Consider the following 24,215-nt stretch of genomic DNA (forward strand, 5'->3'; position numbering starts at 1 on the left):
CCTATATATCTACCTTTTTTTAAAAAAAAAAAAGATCTCACACCGTCTGACTTTGATAATTGCAGGCTTACACTGAGATTTGCCAACGTTGTATTCGTTTTTCCTGTGCAATATCATGCAATTCAAGTTTGTGCTGAAGAGATATTCAAATATCGTGTGCTACCTGTTTCCAACAACCCAATAAATATCAGGCAATAATCTTTAAGGCAAATCCTCTAGCAAGACAGCAGCTCTTCTTGGATAAATAAATAATAATATCTGGTCATTTTTCTAATCTGCAATTACCTATAAATTATATCCATGGCTTCTTTTACCCAGATATTTATTTTTATTCTACGTTACCAATTCATTGACGTACGTGGGGGATGTATTCAGTCCATGCAGCCCATTCTGACCAATTCTGGACTTGAAGAACCGATGGAAAAGTTCAGTTTCTCCCTTCACCTCGTGTTCAATTGCCAGCTTTATCTTATCTTACCACATGTGGTTGATACTTTTGTTTATTTTACGGATTGAGCATTTAATGGTAGGCTGCTCATAAACATGGGTAGGTGATGCAAATGGGCCGGGCTGGAATGTGAGAGGTGAAAAAGGCCACTATCTTGAGGGCCGGGCTGATAGTGCTCACGAGGCACCCAGCCAACAACCCCTTGCAACCCAATAGAAAGTCAAACATATACGATGCACGCTGAATTAAAAAAAAATGAATCAGAAACAATTTCTTAATAGTTTAAAGTGCATATTAGTTTAATCCGCACAGAATGTTGTGATGCATCTATATCATCCATCCATGTGCGTAAAACCCAATCCTAAACCCTAAAGCCCGATGCTTTGTCAACTTGACTCGACCCAATTTTGGCTTAGACTTCAATCGGGTCGGAATAACCTCAACCCTACGCTGAATTGAGCTGCACCAAGAAAGGCGAATATAAAGATCAAGTTGGGTTAGGATTGACTTTCTAGAGAAATATAAGCACCCTCCAAGTTAAAAAGCCTCTATCATAAGCTTCCACCAATCCACTGCATCTCCTCCTTTGATGATTTCTGGCCTGCCACTGCATGTGGTCAGGCGAGAGATGCTCATTTGGCTTCAACGTGAGGCCACTGCAAAAGAAGTAAGCGGGTTCGTCCAATTCCTGACAGCCATCCCACTACCCGATGTTTCATATAATACCATCCTCCCACGTTCTTCTTCCGACAAAATTCTTTGGAATTCTAGCTGTTCTATTTATCAAAGTTCCCGTTGCTTCTGCTAAAAAAATATAGATTCTTAAATCGAAACGAAGCACGGTCCAGCTGGATCCTTTCGAGAGCTCTTTAAGTTTCAATTTGCGTCTCGTCCGTCACGTTGACGGTTGACCAACCGCTGCTAATATTATTAAAAATATAGCGATCATATGGTGGGCTTTTCCGCATAGTGCCAGTTTGGGAACATATTTTTATATATTTATTCTTTGATTTAAAAACTAAAGAAGGAAATATACGAGATTAAATAAATGAGTTTACCAAAACTGTCGTTTATAAAATTTTCATACTTTTGATTTTCTTATATATTTTTTTTGCTAAACATTTTCTTATATATTTTTAAAAAGAGAAAAGTAAGAACAAAGATTAGTAATAATCAATGACACCTGCCTTATAAAATAAAATAAAAAAAATGTCTAAGAACCATAATGTTACGACTGAGCTTGTAATCCATGAAAAAGATTTTATGCGTACCCTTGGAATTACATATTTACCACTCCAAAATTACTATTTGCATATACATTTTTAATTCATCCTATTTTTGTAGCAACACATATTTTGATAAATTTTTGGCTGATGGTGTTAAGAAGTACTCATTTTAGAGGTAAAGTAACTCTATTATCTTTCTGCATTAATACTCTTACAAAATTATACAAAAATAACTACTTATAATACAAATTAAATGTTAATTGTTTTCAAGGTATTAATGCAAAAGGTTAATAGTGTTATTTTACATTTATAATGGATACCTTTTAACAACATAAGCGAAAAAACTAACAAAATGAGTTTTGCTGTAAGTAGATGATGAATTTATTTCTGCAAATAATAATTTCTAATATATATATATATATATATATATATATATAGCAAAAATCCCAAAAACTCTATAATCCCTGCCTTTCTCTCTGTCTCTCTCTCCCTCATCCGCTCGACACAACCCCACTCTCCTCTTTCTCTCTGTGAAGTATCCTGGATTTTCCTAAACAAGACCTTAGCTGGCTAGGTTGATTTCCTCCTTAGCTCAACTTTTTTTCTTCAACTCATTCAATTGAAAGTTTAGAAGAATTAAAACACATCTAATACAGGTATTGATAACATAAAAAATAGTTCAAAATTCACCATATAGGAATCCTAGAAATACAAACCATTTGGATACAATCTTGAATCTATCCGATTAAAATTAAATCACTTTAAATGTAACTGGTGGGGCACCTTAGCACAACCAATATTTTATGGACAACCCAGCAATTTTTATTTGGATGGGACAGACCGTCGGCACAAGGGACAAGGGTTCGGTTCTGCAAGGCATCGGCTCACTCCGGCCCCCATTGGTTTTACAAGCATTAGCTTTGTCTACCGAGGGCCCGGGCTTCGTCCCATATGAGGTTGGTGTGTGTTTGGGGTAAAGATTGGGGAATAGCCCCTCGTACTTCGTTGCATGAACATGACATGGGAGCCAGATTAAGATATATATAAAATAATGACTAAAGTAAAATATTATTTTTAAAATCTGATCTGCTTAGATACAAATTTCACTAATCAAACACGTAAAAGAAAGTTTTGATAATCTTTCTAATTGGTCTTTTTGACCTAGAAAAGAAACAAACATCATCGATCTTCCAATAGGTTTCGAATTCCTTGTTTTTGTTTTTTAGTTTCACAAACTGCACATTTTTCATCCTTTCGATTATCATAAATTCTAAATATAAGATTTTTTTTTTTTTTTTGCTAAAGCGGATGTATCATATAATACGAGTACAAATGTATCCAAAAAAAATAGAAAAATAATAACTCCTAGACTGCACCGGATAAACTCGTTTCTCTCATCCAAAAAATATCCTCGAAGTGGTTAGCCACATGAAAGACCACCCAAACCATTGCCCGTTAGCCTCTCTAAAGACATGCTTACCAACACGCTATAGATCATAGCCCGGATATCCCTAGGTAATGAGAGGTAACCCCATTTCTTCTATCCAAATGGTATCCTCGAAGTAGTTAGCCACATGAGAGACTAGCCAATCTGCAGACGGAAAAAATAATTAAAAGAATCTCAAGACCCAAAATTACAAGTGTATTCATCAAATTATATTAGTAATTCTATTATAATTAGAATGAAAAATCACGACCACCTGCAATAACTCTGATATCACCACATCCAACGGTCCCCACTTGGGTATTACCAAAAGCTTGACATGCACATACATTGAGACTTCATACGTCCGTAAGATTGGAGTTCGCATAACCGCTTATAAACTTGTTTGGTATTGTTGCAGGTTACGATGCTAGGCGTCAGCAAGAACCGTGATTTGAATGGAGCGGTTTCTTTCTGAGCTTTTACAGCTAATGTACGGTGACAGTGGAGCAAATCCAGTTGAGCGTCCTCACCAGTGGCTGCAATGACCTTCACTCAAGTATTAACCAGTGACCGTATAATTTGGGTAAAATAAGTGAACTACCTAACTCGTGGATGCCAGCTTTCTCACAAAATGATGACTACTTCAGCTACTTAATCGAATACCATGATAATTAAATGAGACAGATTGTACGTGTAGAACATTTTGCTTCGCTAATTCTGATGGAAAACTACACTGGGGGGGGGGGGGGGGGCACTAACATGAAATTTCTACGTGGGTCACAAGTTTATCATATCTATATCCGATGAGAAATCATGCTAGCTCTCTGCTAAAGCATATCCACACTCCCATACTAAGCAAATAAGTCTACATTGGAATGCTACAAAAATCTAAATTAGGTGTTCAGTATAGAGCTTCCATGCATGAAGATTACCTGGTCCAATATCGATTATCTCCTTGAACATTTCAATTTAGTCTCTAGCGTTAAATAACCCTTATTGTGATTTAGCATATGCAGCATTGTACCTGCTTTGGTTGAAAATAGCCTCTCCAAGTGTTGTATGAAAGAAAAGGAGGGTTAGAACGGAGTTTTATCCTTGTAATTTCTATCCAAAAGTTAAAATGAATTCATATGTCTAATCTTGACCTGATCAGTTAACTCATGTTTAAGCCTATCACACTATATCACGTAGCATCCTACAACCAATTTCATAAAATTTGCTGTTTCTCGAACGCCAAGCCTGGCTTTAGTGCGTCGAGCTCCGGCCTCCGGGTGTTTTATATATAGGGATGGCCATTGAGAGGGTATAACTCTATTCTTAGAGGACAGTTCAGAAAAGTAAACAAACTGTTTGATTACAAGTGAGGATGGATTACAGCTGGATGGATGCGTCTTGTGGAAATGGTGCTAGGATTCCTGCCAGACGTTGCACGCCACGGCCCTGGCCCAAAACCTCAGCTGCTCCTTAATGTCTGCCGCCGATCTCTTATCCACCCATTGGATCATGGGAGGGGCGGATCCTTGTACGAACCATGCCTCCGAAAGATACGGTCTCCTCACCTTGTCGTCGCCTTCGCCGGCCTTCCTGCCGCGAAGGCCAGGGATCACATTTGCTAGGCTGGCGCTCGACCCTTGCTCGTCGAACACAAAGCCCAAGTCCTTGAATCCTTGCACCTCGATGAATTCAAGATCGCTTAGGCTCTTCCACTTCCTCTCTTGGAATGCTTTCCTATGGTTTGCTTCTTGGATTAGGTAATGCTGGTCGGCACAATACTTGCTGATGATCCCTTCAACCCGGATGTCTCGTGGCGGTCGGCGTCTCGAAATGCTTGGAATAGGTGTCATCATTCTCTGGAAACAATCAAACATTAATTGGAAGTTTAGGGAGAACAATTTAATTATGTCTTAATATACATATAGCTTGTTTGTTAAATATGGATTATGTGTCGCGACGCGATGTCAAAAAGGAAGCATCAGATTCCATGCCAAGCACCAACCAGACAAAATAGAGTTCAAGGCATAAAGGTGAAGCTTGTTCTTTTACCTTGGAAGAGGAGTACTGTGGGCGGCGACGGTCATCCAAAGAACTGAGAGAGTGACGCAGCTTGGGATATTTGCTCGACTCGGAAGGGACTGCCGCATCTTCTCGGCCAGCCTCGTCCGGTCCGACGCGAGGCGGCGGCGGCGGAGGCGGCGACGGAGTTGGAAGCAAGCGACGAGGGGCAATCCGGTTGTCCTCCGAGGGCTTCTCGGGCGTGGAGACCAGCCTCGCTTGTTGCTGAATTGAAGCCCCTACACGCGATTCCTTGCCTTTGTTTGGAGAAGGTGGGGACCTTGGAGGGAGCCTTCTTGTATTGAGGGCGTTGTGGAAGAACCAGTACTCGTCCAAAAGGTCCATGGGAACCAGTCTGCCATCCTTGGCTACAGATGTAGAAGACTCACTTGGAGTTTCCTCCTCTAAATCAAGACTCATCCTTTTAGCTACGGGGAGAGAGAGAGAGAACAAAAAAGCGGAAGAAGAGAGGGAGGAGAAGGGGCATGAGGAACCTTTTGGCTGGGCCGCGAGTGGCATTTGCCCTTTCCCCTTCTTTTTCTACCGTTAGTTGTGCAACGCAAGAGCCGAGAGAGATTCGGTGTTTGGGCGACACATCCACGTACACAAGGATAACCACTTCCAGTCCACCGAGTAAACCAAGTCCGAGAGATGCCTGGCCACCTTCGCAGCTGGCATTTTCTAATTGCACAGCGTCGATGTTTGGTGAGCATATAATGCACACACATCAAGCCACCATTCAAAGCGGATATTTGGACCTACCATCCGACCGGCCGTCTTATAGCAATAACAGTATATTTCCTAAGAGTAGATCTGTCGTTTATGCCAAACGCGTTCAACCAAGCAAACGACCAGTTTATCCAGGACAATGGATCAGGATCACTATCCCTATCTCAGGGATAACTATTCTTCCATCTAAACTGGATCATTGTGAATTGGCTACGTGTTAGGATATAATTGATGGAAGCAGGATGTTTCATCCTAGCCGTGGGCATCCAAGATAGTAACGTACGACTGGGAGGCGAGCCCTATCCGTTCCTAGTCCCGACCGCCATCGTGGACTCCGGTTCGAGTGGGCCGGGGGGAGGGGGTGGACCGGTCCCTGTCGGAAGAGAGGAGAGAGAGAGAGAGAGAGAGGGGGTTCCGCTGGGAACATCTGAGTGGGCCCCAGAACAAGGAGGTGCGGACCGACAAGGTCACATGGGGGATGCAACTCGCGGAGGCAATCATGGAGTGATTCATTTTTCCGGGGAGCAATAATGAGAGCGGTGGCTGCTTTCTGGGATTGGGATTCGATCCGGTATGGAGCTTCCCGTACCTCGCACTGGTACTCACCAATACACCGGGCAGAGCAATGGTCCGATAAGTTCCAATGGTTAGCTGCCAGAGCTATTAATACCTCTAGCTCTCTCCAAATTGTTATTTTCCCAGACCAGAGGGGGCGAAAAGAAAAAAAAAAAACTCTTTTTTTTCTTTTGGCCAGAGCGGATGCAAGTAAGGCTGAGTGGGGTGGCCTTTTCAGTTAAACTTATGAAAATATATGTAAAAAAATTAACAAATTAAGCATGGACAAATGAGTTGGAAGAAACAAGTAAACCTCTCTCACTGATATCATCCATCAGGTCCTGTCTTCAACAGTTGAGCTCCGGGAATTGAAGCCCCCCACGCTTTTCGCGAGGCGAGCCAAGCGGCTTGACTGATGGTTGCTCGAAGAATGGTCCTGCTCAACTCCCAAGGCTGCAATAGGGTCTATCTTTATCGCTTCTGTTTTGGGGTCACGACCGCGAAGACGGAAAAAAAAAAAAAAAACATTGGGGCCAGTAAAGCCAAATGCCCCATGCATGCAATGCAATTCTGGCCAACATCCAAAGTGAAATAAGCTATACGTCATTTAAAAAAAAAAACATGTATCTAATTAAATCATCAGTCTGTAGACGTGCAACCATCACATAGCCATAGGTGTCAACGGAAAGTATGCTCCTTGAGCAAACATAAATACAGCATTCCAGTGGCAGGAATAAAAGGTTTATATTCCAGTATATAACCCAGGATATCACGAAGCTCACGAAGAGCATTAAACTACAGAAAAAGGATAATTTAATTCCACATCCAATACTGGATTCATCTCCCTGTTAGTGAATTCTTGATGCATAAACATAAAATAAATGAAGAGGCTCGGCAACAGAAAAAGGTCCAGCAGAGCAACTGCATGCATCAGCGACATGCCACCACTCCCACCTTACCACGAGTGTATACCAAAATTCTGGATGCAATATTACGAAATTTTCTGCAGAACAAGTAAAATATTAAATTTAATATACATTACATTTTACAGGTATTATATAGCTGATAAGTTGATTGTTAAAGCAACACTTAACTGCCAAGGAACATCACCTAAACGCATCATGTCATCCGCAGCAGCAGTATATAATACTTGCCATCCTTTCTGTGGATCATTCAGAAGCCCCTTCATATCAAACAGCTGCTCCAGCTCGCACATCAGATCATCATATCCACCAAGCTTCGAGAGCTCAATAGCCCGGCCTGTAACACTCCCAAGCTTGTAAACCTGCAATATTAATCTTAAAACAAACCAAAGAGCAACGTACTGTAGAGTGGTGTAGAACCCAGAACATAAGGAGAGCTTACTTTCGTGCAACTAGGCCCATCCAATTTAGCTGGTGTTTGCGGCTTTAATGGTGCGAAAGATGTTTCAAAATTCCTTAATGACGAAGCTGCCATTGGAGTACCATCCACTCCATTTGCTACAGGATTCACCTCAGTCAAAGGGAAACCAAATAGTCTACAGCTCTTTCTGCTGCTAGGGAGTATGTTTCTGTTGGAATGATCAGAAGTAAGAACTTCCTCTACTCCAAAATGCTCTTTAATGCAATCGCATCCCATGTGACAGGGTGGGCATGTCAAGGATGCCTTTTTCCCTGCGTCAGACAAACCAGATAAATTGCTTCTCTCTCCGTTGTCATGGTTGTTAACGGCGTACACCAAATTGGGACCTGGAAGCTGCGAACTTGCTTGCTGAAACATTAGCACAGATGATGGAGAAGAAACTTGAGCTGACGATGTAGTAGATGACGTCCCAAAATTGTTGAATTCCTGAAATGATGCAGGCCATCTACTTCCAGCACTGGGTGCTTGGCTGAAGACTCTTAATCCACCATTTTCAATATGGGCATCAGCCGGAGCTCTTTGATATGCCGGAATTGATGAAACTATTTCTTGACCTTGCAAGACCTTATGGAATCTAACAGATTCTCCAAAGCTCTTGTAGGGAAAATCAGAATTGCCAACTGGAATCCTGAAACCATTTCCTGAACCGGCTAGCATGCAGCTGCTTGCATCAGCGATGCATCTTTTAATTTCAGACAGCTGATGATTTCTTACTTCGGATATCTGAGACTTCATTAAGTCATTACAATAATAAGGAGTTTTCAAACCCATAATTTCTTGACCTTGCAAGACCTTGTGGAACCTGGCAGGCTCCTCTAAGTCTGAATACCCACTTCCATCTGCAGGAAAAGATATACCATCGAATGTTATACAACGATAAGAAGTTGTCCACGGGAAGAGCTTCCACTATACAACAAGAACTTACTCGGAAGTGAAAAATCTGGACTGACTGAGTTATGCCAAATTCTGGTTCTCTTTGAGCCAGGTGGAGACACACCATTAGAAGGTGAAACTGAGGCAGTAGGTTCAATCTCCCAGGGAGATATCCTGTTTTGCCTACTGGCGTCATCATCCCACCTCACCTAGCCAAACAAGCAGAATAATAGAGTGCAGCTCCTCAAGTGAAAAAGTATATATCAGAAGCTAATAGAGTGAAAATATGTAGTTCGAGATGGAAATTGATGGATACTTTCATATGTGCATCAATGTCAAGCAGTTCTACAAGATATCGATACTCAAAACTCCAATAAGAGGATTCAGGAGTATCAGTGGGTATGGCACACCAAATTGGCAAAGAGGTATACTGTTTATATTGGCAAGACAAAATGATTCTAACTAATTTATGTTTTCACCAATATCCAAACTAACTGAATTTTTGTCTACATGCTTTAAGAGGTGTAGATCATTATCAATAATGTGGAATCTGGATATGCAATACCTACTAATAAACTTGGCATGCATTCCACACCTACTATTCATTGTCTCCATTAATGGGTCCACAAGTAACTACCAGTTTATCCATTTAATGGATTGGTAGACACCCCACAAATCATTATTGTCTTCATGTAGGAATCACATTCTAGATGGCCGGTAATATATGTCAATCGGATTTGGAACAAATTAGCTTGTAGTTTAACTTATACACAATGTATCTCTGCATTAATATAAAAACATGTATGTACATCCAAACCCATGAGGTCTTGTCCCAACTAAAGTTGCAACTACAGACCTTTTTTTCACTGATAATTCCTTTGATGAGGTACATTTGATGCAATTACAAGCTTGGAAATCCTTTCTCAAAACTAAATTCCATATTAGCTTAGGTATTCTTGCTCTTTCATGATGCTTTAACACAGACCAGTGCACATTCCCTCACTGGGGCTTCCTCAAATCTGTGCTGCACAACCCTTACATATTCAGTTCTCTATCAATCTATCCATGTTCTGTGCAAGTCCTATGCCTTCTTATTATTGTATTATTCACTGTATTAGTTCTGCTTACACCATGTCCATTTCAATATTCTACTTATAGTATATCTTGCATGCTTGTGCCATCTTTATTGCTAGGCATTTGAACCACGCAACGCAGTGGGCCATATTGCCATTTCCTAATATTTTCCTTTGAGTCGCAAAGGCATGCTTAGATTAAATAGGCCCCTGAAATACCACAATTCTTCATATATCACAAATCTTTAATACCTAGCTTAGAAATATCCAAGATAAGGAAATCTCCCACCATGTCATTATCTCTAGCCATCAAATGTGATTAAGCCCTATTTTCATTTCCAATGAATTAGCAACTCCATGTACCATGTTTGTATCCTATTAGATAATATATCTTCTTAAATAATAACAATAATAATAGAAATTTTGTTTCAAGAGTAGGGAAAGAGGTGGAAGTTCAATGCACCAAAACTAGATAGCAACATTTACATTTCATTCTCAGCACTCCAATATGTGTGTTTCACCATTTGGGTTATTGCTTATGCACAGTTCTTAACACAAATAGAACACATCTCTTAGTTCTTTACAGCAGATTTTTACCAAGCCAATGAGGACCATCTGAAGTATCTATTCTCTAAGTATTTTATTGACTGTTGGGGTTCAAGTATTTTGTTGGTTTGGGGGGTTAAGTATTTTTAACCTTTCTGCATTCAATTTGGTTTTTTGAAACTATTGTCAATTATGTTACTTTTGTTCCATCGCCCCTCTGCATTTAACCTCATAATATTGCTGATCTGGAAATGTCAGATTTATTTAAGATCTCATCAGTAAGTTATACTAGGAGTATATCAGCAATTTAAATTTTATATTTTTATCTCGGGAATTTTACACAATGTAAACTTTTGTGCAAATTGCAATTCTTTGAGCAGTCAAGTCAACTTCTTTTTTTTTTTGGAATAATTTTATAGTTGGTTTTTTTAAGTCCTGATTTTGGATAGTTTTTGTGTAGGTTGGTTTATAAAATTCTTAACTTTTAAAAAGTTTAGATGGCGTTTCTACATGGTGTTTTATAGGAATCCAAATTACTATTGTGACTTTTTGTTTTTTTTTTGTTTGTTTCTTTCTTGCGCCGAATTTAGGAAGGACAGATAGTTTTCTTTTTTGAGGAAAATAAGAGTCCTTACATATCGTCTAAGGATATGGAATACAACTCTTTTAATTCATACATCTTAAAAAGTTTAGATGCCATTTCTACATGGTGTTTTATAGGAATTCAAATTACTTATCTTGTGACTTTTTCTTTTTCTTTTTGTTTCTTTCTTGTGTCAAATTTAGGAAGGACAGATTGTTTTTTTCTTTTTTGAGGACAATAAGAGTCCTTACATATCGTCTAAGGAAATGGATTCTTTTCTTTTCATGTTTGCTACACCTGAGGCTGCATGGAATCCATGAGGGCCCATATATGGAATACAACTCTGTTGTAATTCATACATCAGAGTTTGAGAAATAAAGCAAAGGTTTTCTCTTTTTTACTGTAGACCATGTTCAAATGTATTGACTATAGCAACCCTAGATGTGACACCTAAGTAATTTGTTGACGTGATGGCACCCATCCACTTTTCTCTTTATATATTCTTGTTGTTTTATTAAGCTTCTCTCCTTGCATATTAACACATTATAATATTAGCAAAGCGTAATACTTCATCCTTAATCACTCCCATGAATCCCAGCACTACTCTTTTATTTTCTTCTCATCCTTAATAGGACTAACAGAACCTCAGATTTGCTGTAAACTTTCAGCAAACCCGGTGATTAATGTGTTCCACAAAATATCCTTTGCACTAAAAATAACCCCTATTTATGCACTCAAAGCCCAAGAAATCCATCATAAGAATCCTATCAAGAATACATCAGCACAGTTTCAGGCCAAATTCTTGAATCTGATTGTAACTTCCAACCACTAAAATTTTTTTAGCATTTGCTATCTCATTTTTTCCCAAATCTAACGATCTCTGTTTCACCTTTTCTATATCCATCAAAGCTTCATCTCTTTCATTGTTCAGCATTAATGGCTCAAAAATTCGATTACTATAGTTGTTCAAATCACCCTTCTTATGTAAATGAATAATTGATAGTTTGGTAGAGGATATCTGTTATGAAGGGGTCATCGCTTGGTACGATAATAAAAGGTTTGGGCTGACAAGCGTAATGGTGTGGATTCGAGTCCTGGGGCAGTCACTTTATGCAAAAGATAACAAAGTTTACATCTGTCCCCAATTTTTTCCTCCTAGATCTCATATTGTTAAGACCGTAATTGGGTAATATACTTTTATATCTGCCATGAAGTGAGAAATAAGAATTAAAAAGGATAATTTCCACTGCAAAATCATGATGTAGAAGGCTTCCACTTGTATACACTGTAAATGAAGCATTGCATCTATAATGGAGTATAAAGACATACCAAAAGACATCTCCATTTTGAGCCAGGCCATCTAATTGGGTCGATGTCACCAATCGCAGCAATCAATCCTGTGTATCTACAAAAAAAGGTGCAAAAAAAAGTTTATTCAAGAAATAAATTAAAATGTTTTAGTTCAGTCTATCTTGTTTCAAACCTTCTCTCTGCAGCATCTTCACTTTCAATTCTCATTTTAAACCTTGTTCCAATAGAAATCGAACAACCAAAGCTCTTTCTGAATTTCCAGTAAGGAATGATGAACTCTGACTGGCTTGACCTGCAAGATTTTAACTTAAAATGTAGAAAGTAAACTATAGATGAACTTAAAAGTGACTTGTTGCTAGCAACTACAGAATGACAATTTAGTACCAACACTAAAGTTGAACAATGTGTCCACCAAAGTATTGTGATTCATTACCACAGAAAACATTATTAAAAAAGAATGAAGAATTGCTCTAAAGTGAAGAATGTTTTCAGGGTTAAACATGAAACTTTCCATTATGTTTTTAAATTCTAGTTGGTCATATTAATGAAATCTGAGGTTTCAAATCCCGATCCTGGACTGGTAGCATTTACAATGGTACAGGGATGTTATCATACAAAAATTCGGGATGACTTGGCATCCTGATAATTCACTGGGATGACAAAGTTATTTATCTTATTTGTAGTTTTTAATGATTTTTTAAAAGATTTTTAACATTTGTTTATGTCATAATTGAAGATAAGGGTAGGTTTTTGAGCCCATGACGGAGATAGAGCAATAGAACCTAGATCTAAGCTCTCTTTGTCTTTCTTCCATTCTCTCCCTTCTCTCTTTCTACCTCTCCTGTGCCAAGCAAGCAAGGAAAAGAAAAGAGGCTCAAGCACCACTTATTACACAACCCAGCTAGTATTGGCATGTACCATCTGTTGCTGGTCAACAGACAGATTGTACCAGCAGGTACTAACTAGTACAACTAGGATGATCCACATCTAGAAGTACCAGTGTCTCAAGCCCGTCCTAGGTCCTATATCTCGCCAATCTCATCCAGGATGATTGGGATAAGCTGATACAAACTGGGACTTAAAACCTCATAATTAACTAATAATTTCAGAAATTGTCAGTTAAGAGGATCTGCATAAAATGCTATTATGGGCATATCAAAAATAATTGGCTTAAAAGCAATTGACCTTAGCCTGAGAATATGAATACAGAGGCTCATGAGGTATGACAGCTGTCACCCACTACCTGACAACTCATACACTTATCTTGTACCTGGTAGACGAATTACTGCATCCAACTGAAGGTACTGTTTGCCAATCACTCTCAGAATCTGCCAGTGAATAAATCCTTGTCCTATATCATCTCAAGACTAACTAGGTCAAAGCAGCCACACTCCTCAGGCTCCTATGTGATGGGTCACCTTTGTCACATATTGCAACACAAGCTTCTCTAGCCTTTAATGGCTTAGCAGGTTTCTAACCTCGTATGGTTTCAGGATAATGTGCTTCAACTCCTCTGGCAATCACTGGAAGCAACACTATATGGGAGGACAGAAACTAGCCATGTAGTGAAGATGTCATACTCAGGCCACTAAACTGTTCTAATGAAAAAGGCAAGTACGTTGGGAAATACAAGAACAAGTCAGAAACAAACAAATTGCTAGCCTATTACCAAGCTTGGTTGTTCGTCTCCCATGACTACAACCATGTTGCTAAAACAACCAACAAAGCTCCTTGAATGACTTCCTTTATCCAAATATAGGAATGGTTTAAAACAGGATTCATACAAATACAAAGATATTTGATACAATATATTATATATTAATAGTCAATATATGCATGTCATTCATTTGGGATACCCTTTGACATAATATACTAGCCAAAATAAATACATCTCAATCACCCAAAATGCTTCGTTTGGACAAATTGATTGAATGTTAGTCTTGGCTCTATACATTACCTTATACACACAGTTTATTGACATCCATGACCTAAGCTACCTTGCTTATCCTATATGAACTCGATTAATTAAAGTAACTTTCTTAATTGCCCTCCCCTTAGGTGTAGACAGGAGAATGAGGTTATAGAACCCCTTCTTCTTTTGGGGGTGGGGGTTGAGAAAATGGAAAGTGAGGTAGAAGACAAGGAAGAAGAGGAAGAAAAGAGGAAGGAATCCTCACATCTTTTCCCGATTCTTGAATTACAATTTTTGAATATCTCATAGCTTTACCCTTTTTCTGGAAAAAAAGGAAAAAAGACACTAAAATGGCATCAAAACACAATCCCAATAAATCTAAGAATTTTCTTTTAATAGAACCCTTTGAAACAAATGTACTAAAAGTATTCCTCAAATAAACCTAAATATTGACTATCCTTATCAAAGGTATTTCCAAAACAACTAAAAAATAAAATCCTACGCTTGAAGAGTGTTAAATTAGCTAAGACCACACACCTTTCCAATATCCAGCCTCTATATAAATTTGAAAGTACATAAAAAATCTAAAATGGAATAATGTAATTGTAGCTTACACCATTCACTTCTGTTCAGGCATCCCGCCTCATTATCATAGTTATGGTCATTAGCCATTTACTCCACCTTTGGATTTCCACAACTTAACGGTGGATACTAATCTGGATTCTTCTAGCAATCAGATAGTTTGAACTTGGCCTTGAGAGATCGAGATCTGCAGTAAAAATATACTTGATTTATGATTGGATCAAGTAAAATAGCAGATCCGACACATTGAAGATAGCTGGAACATTGTATTGGATATTCTAGATATTAGCTGCTGAAGTCAGATTTTTTAGTGAATCTCCATACCACTTAATAGTGAATCGCCATACCTAATCTGTCTCATCCCTGTGAAAAATACTGGTTTCCTATACCATCTGAACAATGGATGTGTGTTTACACCACTATCTTTACAGCCATCGATCAGTAATTATAAATCAATGGGCCAACAGAAGACTTGTCCCAATGTAGACAAGTTAATGTTCTTTTTTGTCAATCCTAACCAACTATATAACATGTAGGTGATGTCACTGAGCTTCCACTACTCAAAGAAGAGCTTGCAAAGTTCTGATCCCCCTGGCCTCAATACTGAGATACAAAATATGGTCAACTAGGGTGGAGTAATTGATGATCATAATGAGAACATATAAAGATAATGGATCCTATCGATATCAGGGCTATATGACTAAAATGGGACATGATCTATATTAATTAGCTTATATCAATCATTTTCTTTTTAAAAAATCAACCAACCTCTTTGGCACCTTCATCCAAGACAGCAAGGACATCAGAACATCTTTATCTCCTTTACTCTTCCTATTTCGAATCATTACAAAAACCTATAATGCCACTTCAACCCTAAGACTTTAAAGCAAAATATCTTGCCTTCATCCCCATCTTATTCTCTAAATGCTCCACTACCACCATAAACCCAACATTAACATAGTATCTAAAGCAGGGTCTGTTGTGCCGGTATCGGATACTGTACCGGTTGCCCGGCGGTACGAGTCCAGTGTCGGGCCTGTACCGACACAGGAGACCGTAAGAGAGAGGAAAAGAGAGGGAGGGGGGAGGGAAGGAGAGAGGCCGATGGAGGGTGGTGGAGGCCAGCACTGGTGCAGGTGGCGAAGGTTGCAGCCGAACCCCTGTTTCGTTCGAAACAAAGGTCCAGACGTAAAAAAAATTGCAATTTTTAAGTGAAGTCGGCAAGCAAAATTTTTTACGGCCGGACTCTTGTTTCGAACGAAACAGGGGATCAACTGCGGCCTCTGCCACCTACACCAGCACCGGCCTCCCTCTCCCTGTCCCTCCCTCCCCCACTTGCTCTCTCTTTTCTTCTCTTTCCTTCCCCTTCTCCTCTAGCGCGGTGTTTCGGATTCTTTGCTGGAACCGTCCCGGTAAACCACCGATATGACCTGAGCGCCCCAAACCGGGCGGCCCAAAACGGTTCCGCCAACCTTGATCTAGAGTCTCTCGCTTTAGTAGCCTCATATGGAAAACCCTTTATTCCCCTTGTCCCATTCATGACTATCGATGCATGACTGCTATAAAGCTTCTCTACTTAACTCTTCATATTCAACTTACCTCAATTGCTTCTCTTTCTTTCATTAATGCATTTCTTGAGCTAAAAGGCACCCTTCTTGTAAATGACATTCCCACATGAAGCTAAACTTACATTATGACCTGGTATAATAATAGGCGCCACACTAAAAGATATTTCTTTAGAACTTTTTATAATAAACCATAAAATAGATACGTGATGTTGTTTGTTCAACATAGAAGACTGTTCTCAACATGAGGATTCAGAACAGGCTAGCATTTCGCATGATTATGAGAATTAAAGCAAATATACAATAAGCAAAATTTCTCACGCTCACCATCACCATCATCTATGTCAGCTATGAAGTACCGAGTTGACAAGACTTTATTGCAGGAGCAAGCATATTATGATTGACAATCAGCCTACTGTATACCCTCTTGAACATTTGTTCTAAAATTTCTGGCAAAGATCCAAAAAAGAGGCACTTGTCATGAAATACTAAAAGAAAACTGGAACATATGGAGACCTTCAATCACAGTTTAAGCTCAAGAACCGTGAAAACTCCAAAGTCCCTGTAAACTTGGAAACAATCCATTTAAACAGAGAAGATCTGATATAGGAAACTAAGTTCATCACTACCATGACAAAGCATTATAGGCCTCCAATTTCCTATATTAATGGATCCTCTAACTCACTCTCATTTTCCCCAAATGCCTTGAGGCCTGTCAGCATCAATTTGATTTTAGTTGGCATGCTCAGATTCACCTTTATAGTTTCAGCATATACCCACAATTGGAGACATACCCAAGCAACATCAACAAAATTAAGTTTGGACGCATTTTCTTGAATTGGTTTCCCAAACAAAGTGAACAGCTTTCAGAGTTTTAAGCACACGCTCAGCTACATAAATTTACATGATGAGCATAAAAATGTGGATTTCCAACATTAAAAGATATCGCTAATTCAAAGTTTCTGTTCATGGATTTGTTCTGGAATTAAAATTTTAACTTATTTATAACACTCATAATTTAACAAGGAATAAGGACCGGAAGAGTTTGTTGCAAGGTACACCATCTCGATACCAAACCACATACCAATACCATCCTATTACACTATCGGTACATCTGATATGGAAGCTGGTTTGACGTACTGAGAATTGGTACGCCCCCTACCACATATACCGGTATGCGACGGTACGGTCAGTACACACCGGTACCAAACAAGATGGCAAACCTTGGTTTGCTGCATTCAGTTTCTAAAATACTTATTACCAAACAGACTATCAGTAAATGCTACCAGTAATGCATGTTTCATTTTTAACTTTACAGTTTGCACATAATGAAGCACTGACAGAAAAACATACAAAGATCCTCATGGCAAAAACTTCCTCCATATTCAACATACCTTGGGTTATAGTTAATGTGGAACACACTTTTTGTGGAAACTGCATTAGCCACAGCACTGAACGTGTTCTGGTTCTGACTATTTAATACTGAACAAGGAATACTGCTCTTGAGTTGCCCAGCTCTGCGGATGCCCAACCTGAGATCCCCATCATCACCCCTAAAAACAAGGAAACACTAATTTAAAAGGAGGTACAAAAGGCATGGAGGCGTACGGCACTCCACCAGTCCTTAATATCTATACCGAAGAAAAAGCACAGCATCTCCTGAGACAAGTTTCTTCTTGTTCACAAATGCACTCCATCCTGTTGTGAGTAGATGCCTACGTGGTTGTCCTGTAGAATCATGCCCAGTCAAATAATCAGGCAAATATTGAATCTCACAGCTGATTCTACAAAGCAGATGACACCATATTCATAACACAACATAAGAGTGTCTACACAAATTTCTAATGGAAGCATGCTTGACAGGTCGATAATTGTAACTGGTAATTCATGAGTTTTCCAAATCGCCATTTCAGAACAATCTAAAATAGTCAGCACTCTATTGATCATTTTTAAAGTGTGTGAAACATATAATATATCGAACAGGGAAGTGGGAACTGCATATAATGATAGAAACTGCATGTAAGGTGTTCTAGAAGGTTCAAAGATCTATAATGCATACTTGCCACCAAACAAGACAACGATATCTTGTAAAGCAGTCAATCAAACATCTACAACCAACTAATGCAGCCAAACAAGCCAAATAATTGAAACTGAAACTACCATGGTCAAGGACTTTTTTCCTTCCATCTTTCAGTGGTAAAAATTATGGAAATTACAAACATGAAGTTTATTTTAACAAGTGATAAATTTTCTTCCCAAATAATGGATGTAAACTACTTGATATGGCTTTGCCTGAACATACCCCTGTAGATATGACGGAACCGCCACTCTGTGCCATGCAAATCTTTGGCTACAAGCTCCTGTGAAGGCCTCTGCTGCTTATAGTCCTAATAACATAAAGAAAAATAGAATTAGGCAGAACATATGAACCTCTTCAACATCAAGAAGGACAAAAAATTAAACTTATTACAAAAGAACAAGTTAAAACAAAACTAAAACATGGAGCAAGGCTGTCCATGTTTCAACTTCAACGACGTACTAATTTACCCAAAAGGGACTCCATGTTTTTTTTTACCAACAGATGGACAGAGTACCAGGTACAATTTCCCCACACTTACCAAGGGAGGGAAACAGTCCTCGGCAGCTCGGCGTGGAACAGAGAATCCACCATGGGTACTTGTGTCAGAAGCAGTGAGAGTCTTGCAGAACATGTGAGGCGTCGATGTCTTGCTTGCCCCATCAACCTCCATTTCCTCGTCTCCTTCAACCTCACCTTCTTGCAACTGCCGCTCAACTTCCTGAACCAAGTTGTATCTTTCTAAAATAAGAAAAAGACACTGAAGTGGACTGCAGCAATGAAACCCATTTCTACATCTTCTATACCATTATCAGAAAAGAACGTTGGAGAAAAGCTTCATTTTTTTCACAAATAAGAATCATTTCCAATTGCATCGTGGAACCAATAATAAATCTTATTGTACACAAACATCAGCATGGATTTCAAGTTCCAAGTTTATAAACAATAAAACCAATATTTATATAAAAAAAATGGAAAGTTACTCAAACATTTCAGTAGTTGAAAACAGGATACAAAACAGGACCAAAAATATTATTGTAGAACGGTATAATAAATCCGAATTTACCAAAAAAAGGATAAAAAGCGTCAAAATTTGATCTTTCCATAAAAGATCGCCTGCATTTATTCAGAAAAACGAAAATATTTGGAAGGAAAGGGGGGAAGTGGATTTTAACATCTCTAGGAAGTATCCTAACCTCGCTTTCAGCAACGAGGGATAGCTGCACGTAGACTTCATCTGTAGCCTCCTCTGCCTGAATTTTTTAATTAAAAAAAATGACATTTAGGAAAGAACGCCCAACACAAGGCTTCCCAAACCCTAAGAATGGGAGAAAGAAATAAAATAGAAAGAAACCGACGCGAAGCTTGACATCGAGGACGCGGCAGAAGACGTGGGGAGGCACATCGTAACGGAGGAGCCCAACTCCGCCGCCGTCTCCAAGCTGCTCGAGATGCCCCTGCGGCAAGTACACCACCACTCTCCCCTTCCCCGGCAAGGATATCAACGGCCCCGCGCAGGCGTGCCAGAGCTCCAGGCACACCGGCGGCGAGGCCCCAGAAGAAGAAGAACCCCCTACTACTCCGCCCGACGCCGCAGCCGGGGGCGGAGGATGAGGGGGCTGCCGCCGGTGGTGGTGGTGGGTTTGCGGTGGCTGGAGTGAGGTCGGGTGCTCCGCCGCCTCCTCCTCCTCCTCCTCCTCGATCGTGTTCAGATCGATCCCCATCCTCTCCCTCCCAACACCCCACGCCAAAGAGAAGCAGAAAGAAGAACGGAGAAGCCCAAAGGTGCAGTAGATAAAGAAAAGGGGAGAGAACGGGTGGGGTCTCCGGTGTGGGACTAAAAGAAGAACTTCGGCGGAGCAAGCAATGCTGCGTGGATGGAGCGATGCACCTTCATCGTCTTGCTCGCGTGGAGGGACAGCAAGAGACTACAGAGGAAGGCGGAGTAGCCCAGGCTAAGAGCTTAGAACTTCTCTTTTCTTTCCTTTTCTTTCTTTTTTTTAATACGCACTCTCTCTCTCTCTCTCTCCCGCCTCCCACCCCTTGGCTTCCTCTCTCCCTGTGTCTATCCCTGTGTCTTGTTCGGCCTCCTCCTATAATAACATCAGCTTTGCCAAAAGCGGGGGGGGTCAAAAGCGACCAGCTAACAATGCCCGTTCCGTACTATCTCACCATTGCCCCCCCCCCCCCCCCCCCCCCTCCTCTTTCCATCTTTCTGGCATTCCTCTCTCTCTTCCCCTCTCTCTCCCCGTGTCCTTCTGTACATCAGTCTTGCATTCCAGTCTCTGTCTCTTTTCTATTTTAATCTCTCTATTTCCCTCTTCGGAGCTGCTGTCTCTGGTTCGATGATGGCATGCTGCCCTTGCTGCAGGGCTTTCAAGGGATTATAATGGGAATCAGCAAATGAGATTAGAATGAGGGAAAGAGAAGCGGGTTGAGATGGGTTGGGTTAGGCGATGGAACCCCACTTTCTCGCTCGCTCGCTCGCTCTCTCTCTCTCTCTCTTATTCTCATTGGTGAGTCTCTGCTGGTGCTGCAGTGGCCTGCTGCTGTCGCCGTACCCTCCTGCTGCTGTTGCTGGGGCTCTTTACTTCTGTTTAATTTTGTATTTGTGCGGGTGCTTTTGTGTAGTGCGTACTGTAAACCTGTGATGCGGGATTATTTAATGGAGTACAGATGACAAGACGTGAAGCCGTTCTGCTTTTTTTCCGGATGCCGTGTCTCGCCATTGCCTGTGTTCATCATGGCATGGCATGGCATGGCATGGCATGGCATGGCGGCATGGATATGTTTGGATTGTACGGAGAGGGGCAGGAAATTACGGTCGTGCCCTGGAGGCCAGCAGTGCTCGTGAGGGTCGGAGTAGGGCGTCCCTTGTAGGCTCGTAGGCTTTCTCGGCGTGTTGCCGAGGTTCCCTTCACGATCGCAGGTTAATTGATTGCGGTTTGTTGCTTCGGACTTGGGAGAGTTTTAGGAGGTTACATTCTGCAAAATATTAAAGCCTACCTCCATCCTCACCAAGAAAGGTTAAATTTTTGGAGATATTTTTAAATTTTAAATGTTTAATTGGTAATTTTGGATCTCAACTCCTGTAGTTGGGTGTTAGGTTTACCATGAGATAATAGATGTCTTTGTTTTGGGGCTAAGCTAGTCATCCAATTCTGAAATCCCGGGTTGGCCTCCTTGGGTTTTCAGTAATTCAAGAACTTGGTCATTGCTGCCTCTTGGGCGCATATGGGGGATGTGTCATGGTGCAGGGCTGCAAGCTCCGTGAATGGAGCATCCTGTCAAATAGCAATATGACTTGGAGCAAAGGATGGAGAGCCAAAGACAGCTAGGCCCATTCCGATCTTTTCATGTAAGTTTGGGAGAACCGAAAAGAAGCATGTTGGAAAAATCCTTTCTTCCGTTTTTCCTGTATTTAAGGAAAAGTGTGGGTTTGTCTGCACTAAATAACCACGAATTCTCGCACTCCACTCCCTCGCCAGCCGCTGCCCCAAGTTTATGATATCAAGACAGCAATAGGCTTCGGATTCAGCAGTTCGATCTCCAAAACGTGGAGCGTTAAGAGGAGTAGTTGAGCGGAGTTCTTTAACATTTTGTTGCTCCAGAAATTGAGGAGATGGTCTTAGAGAAGAGGCCAAACATGGCCGTAGAACACGATGTCAATTGCTTTTCAATGAGAAGGCGCGACTACGAAGCTAATGGAAGAGCTTATACATGTACGTCGTGATTACCAGTAATATAACTTTCCTTTTAGTGTGCTAGGACTTATTAGAAAGATGGATAGATAGATAGATAGAAAGAGAGAGAGAGAGAGTTAAATAAATATATATATAATATATATAAAAAATTGGCTTTTTTATAGAAATTGTCGAGTATACATAATAAAAGTCTAACTCCTATATAGTAAAGAATTCTTAAAATAAAACCACATATATTAATATTTTACTAGAAAATTTCATATGAGTGTTAGCAAAGTTAAAAAGTTTCAAATATATTTGTCTTCTATACCTCAAAGATTGAAAAAATATCTATTTAATATAATAATAGAATTTTTATTGAAAGACTTCTAAAATTTTTTAAAAACATGCTATTTATTTAGCAAAAAATTCTGAAGATGAAACTACCTATTAATCATCTTTTTGAAAATTCTATGTATAAGTATTTTGGAAAAATTAAGAAGCTCCAAACACTATCGTTCTCTATACCGCATAGATTGAAAGTATATCTATTTAGAGTAATAAATAGAACTTTAATTAAAAAAACTTTCAAAAAAAAATTAAAATAAGAGAGGACTAGAAGATATATGGGAATATTGATAATAAATAGAATCCAAGAAGAATACGAGAATATTAATGAAGGCATACAAAAAAAATCATTCACTCCATCTCCTACCCTAAAACTCGTCGTTCGCCATCGCTTCACCAAGTTATCACCCTTTTTATGATTTGTAATAAAAGGTCATTCTTTTATAAGCTCATAAAATACAATTTGATTAAAACTTTCTTCTATTTATAAATGTTGTATATGTATATCTACAAGCAATTAATTCTCTTCTGCTTTCACTTTCTTCCCCTATATGATTTAGATCATGTTCTTTTGTCCTGCTTGGAGTAGAACTCTTACTTTTTAAGGCCTTATTGTAGAATCAAGCTTATCTATTGACTATTGAGATACAGTTTAAGTTTGTTGTGAGTTGCTGATTTGGACTTGCTTGTTCTAAATGGCAGATATCAAGCTTGGGAAGCAACTTTCTTGTGATTCTTTTAGTACATTACTTGATAAGCTGATGGCTAATTATTTTCGAATTGAAAATCTATCATACATATTAGGTGAATCTTCACCTCAGAAAATATTAGGTGAATCTTAACTTCCACCTTGCAACGGATCAAAGGGTTTGGAAAAGGCCTTTGAGGCGAAAGACCATCTGGTCTCATAGCAATGGGGGGCCCTTGGATTTCGTAAATACTTTAAAATGGATGCATTGTGTGGGTTGATAGAGAAACAATTTGAGGTCGATTTCAAAATTAATAAAATTTAATATAGATTTTCAATGTTTATCTCTGCGAATGCACGCCCTCTTCTCTTATCCTCCTAATCTAAAATTCTTTGATATAATTTTAACTGACCCCTTTACCGCAGCCGCACCATGTCTCATCTACTTCAACACCCTCATCCCCTTCCTTTCCCCGACCCTCACTCTCGTCTGCCCATCTACCATGGGGCCATCTCTTTCAACACCATTGCCCTCCTAGTCGTTGCTCCCGTCTAGCCCGCTATGCCCCATGCTAACTGTTGACCCCCTAATGAATTTTTGATGAATACAAAACACTAGAGTATAATTCCATTTATCTTAACAATTTAATTGAGGATTGCATGTATTTTATTAAGAATATTGTTAAGAAATGTCTAGGCAAGTTCGCATGATTTTTTTAAGGACTTATTGAAGAATTTTTGAGATGAAAGAAAAAGTTCAGGGACAGCCGAGACGTCTCCGGGTTGTCTCAGAGACGTCTCTGGCACAAACAGGAAGAACTGGCACGTCTGGAGACGTCCCCGGCACCTGCCGAGTCGTCCCCGCGATAGCGGAGTCGACTCTCTCAGTGGCGGCAGAAAAGCAGTTTTCAAGAGATATGCGCGAGACGTCCCCACCGTATGCGGAGTCGTCCCCGCACGTAAAAAGCAGACTTCCCGAGTCGTCCCCGAGGTAGCGGAGTCGGCTCTCTCAGGGTTTTCCAGAGGATGTCATTTTCGGTGATAAGGCAGCGGAGACGTCCCCTGAAAGAGCGGAGTCGACTCTCTCAGAGAATTCCAGAAGACATGTTTTTCGGAGTTATAACAGCGGAGTCG

At 39.9% G+C, this 24,215-nt stretch overlaps 2 protein-coding genes across 3 annotated transcripts; both read right to left on the reverse strand.

Moving 5' to 3' along the window:
• Window positions 1-4,395: 4,395 nt before the first annotated feature.
• LOC103702463 lies at window positions 4,396-5,779 on the reverse strand. The gene is made up of 2 exons (XM_008784903.4): window positions 5,144-5,779; window positions 4,396-4,950 (listed from the first exon to the last, which is right to left on the reverse strand). The coding sequence occupies exons 1-2, from the start codon at window positions 5,669-5,671 to the stop codon at window positions 4,507-4,509; spliced, it is 972 nt and encodes a 323-aa protein (XP_008783125.3). The 5' UTR covers window positions 5,672-5,779; the 3' UTR covers window positions 4,396-4,506.
• A 1,263-nt stretch (window positions 5,780-7,042) lies between these two features.
• LOC103702465 (auxin response factor 3-like) lies at window positions 7,043-21,021 on the reverse strand. Of its 2 annotated transcripts, none has more exons than XR_603311.4 (12): window positions 19,721-21,021; window positions 19,559-19,615; window positions 18,904-19,083; window positions 18,588-18,672; window positions 17,923-18,013; window positions 17,680-17,838; window positions 12,399-12,518; window positions 12,245-12,320; window positions 8,766-8,922; window positions 7,802-8,679; window positions 7,531-7,696; window positions 7,043-7,439 (listed from the first exon to the last, which is right to left on the reverse strand). XR_603311.4 is itself a non-coding variant. In XM_008784904.4 (12 exons), the coding sequence occupies exons 1-12, from the start codon at window positions 20,084-20,086 to the stop codon at window positions 7,367-7,369; spliced, it is 2,433 nt and encodes an 810-aa protein (XP_008783126.1). In that variant the 5' UTR covers window positions 20,087-21,021; the 3' UTR covers window positions 7,043-7,366. The 2 variants fall into 2 exon arrangements, 1 of the variants encoding a protein (XP_008783126.1); XM_008784904.4 differs by having other exon boundaries at window positions 7,531-7,721.
• Between the last annotated feature and the right edge of the window lie 3,194 nt (window positions 21,022-24,215).

The sequence above is a fragment of the Phoenix dactylifera genome, chromosome 8, assembly GCF_009389715.1.
Source record: "Phoenix dactylifera cultivar Barhee BC4 chromosome 8, palm_55x_up_171113_PBpolish2nd_filt_p, whole genome shotgun sequence".
NCBI lineage: Eukaryota > Viridiplantae > Streptophyta > Magnoliopsida > Arecales > Arecaceae > Phoenix > Phoenix dactylifera.

What these genes read in the sequence shown, in the direction of transcription:
- LOC103702463 (XM_008784903.4), bottom strand. Translation starts at nt 5,671, where the DNA reads ATGCCACTCGCGGCCCAGCCAAAAGGTTCCTCATGCCCCTTCTCCTCC. An exon ending in CACAGTACTCCTCTTCCAAG is followed by an intron (nt 4,951 to 5,143) that starts GTAAAAGAACAA and finishes GATTGTTTCCAG; the next exon opens with AGAATGATGACACCTATTCC.
- LOC103702465 (XM_008784904.4), bottom strand. Translation starts at nt 20,086, where the DNA reads ATGGGGATCGATCTGAACACGATCGAGGAGGAGGAGGAGGAGGAGGCG. An exon ending in CCCTCGTTGCTGAAAGCGAG is followed by an intron (nt 19,084 to 19,558) that starts GTTAGGATACTT and finishes AACTTGGTTCAG; the next exon opens with GAAGTTGAGCGGCAGTTGCA. An exon ending in ATGGGCCTAGTTGCACGAAA is followed by an intron (nt 7,722 to 7,801) that starts GTAAGCTCTCCT and finishes TTAATATTGCAG; the next exon opens with GTTTACAAGCTTGGGAGTGT.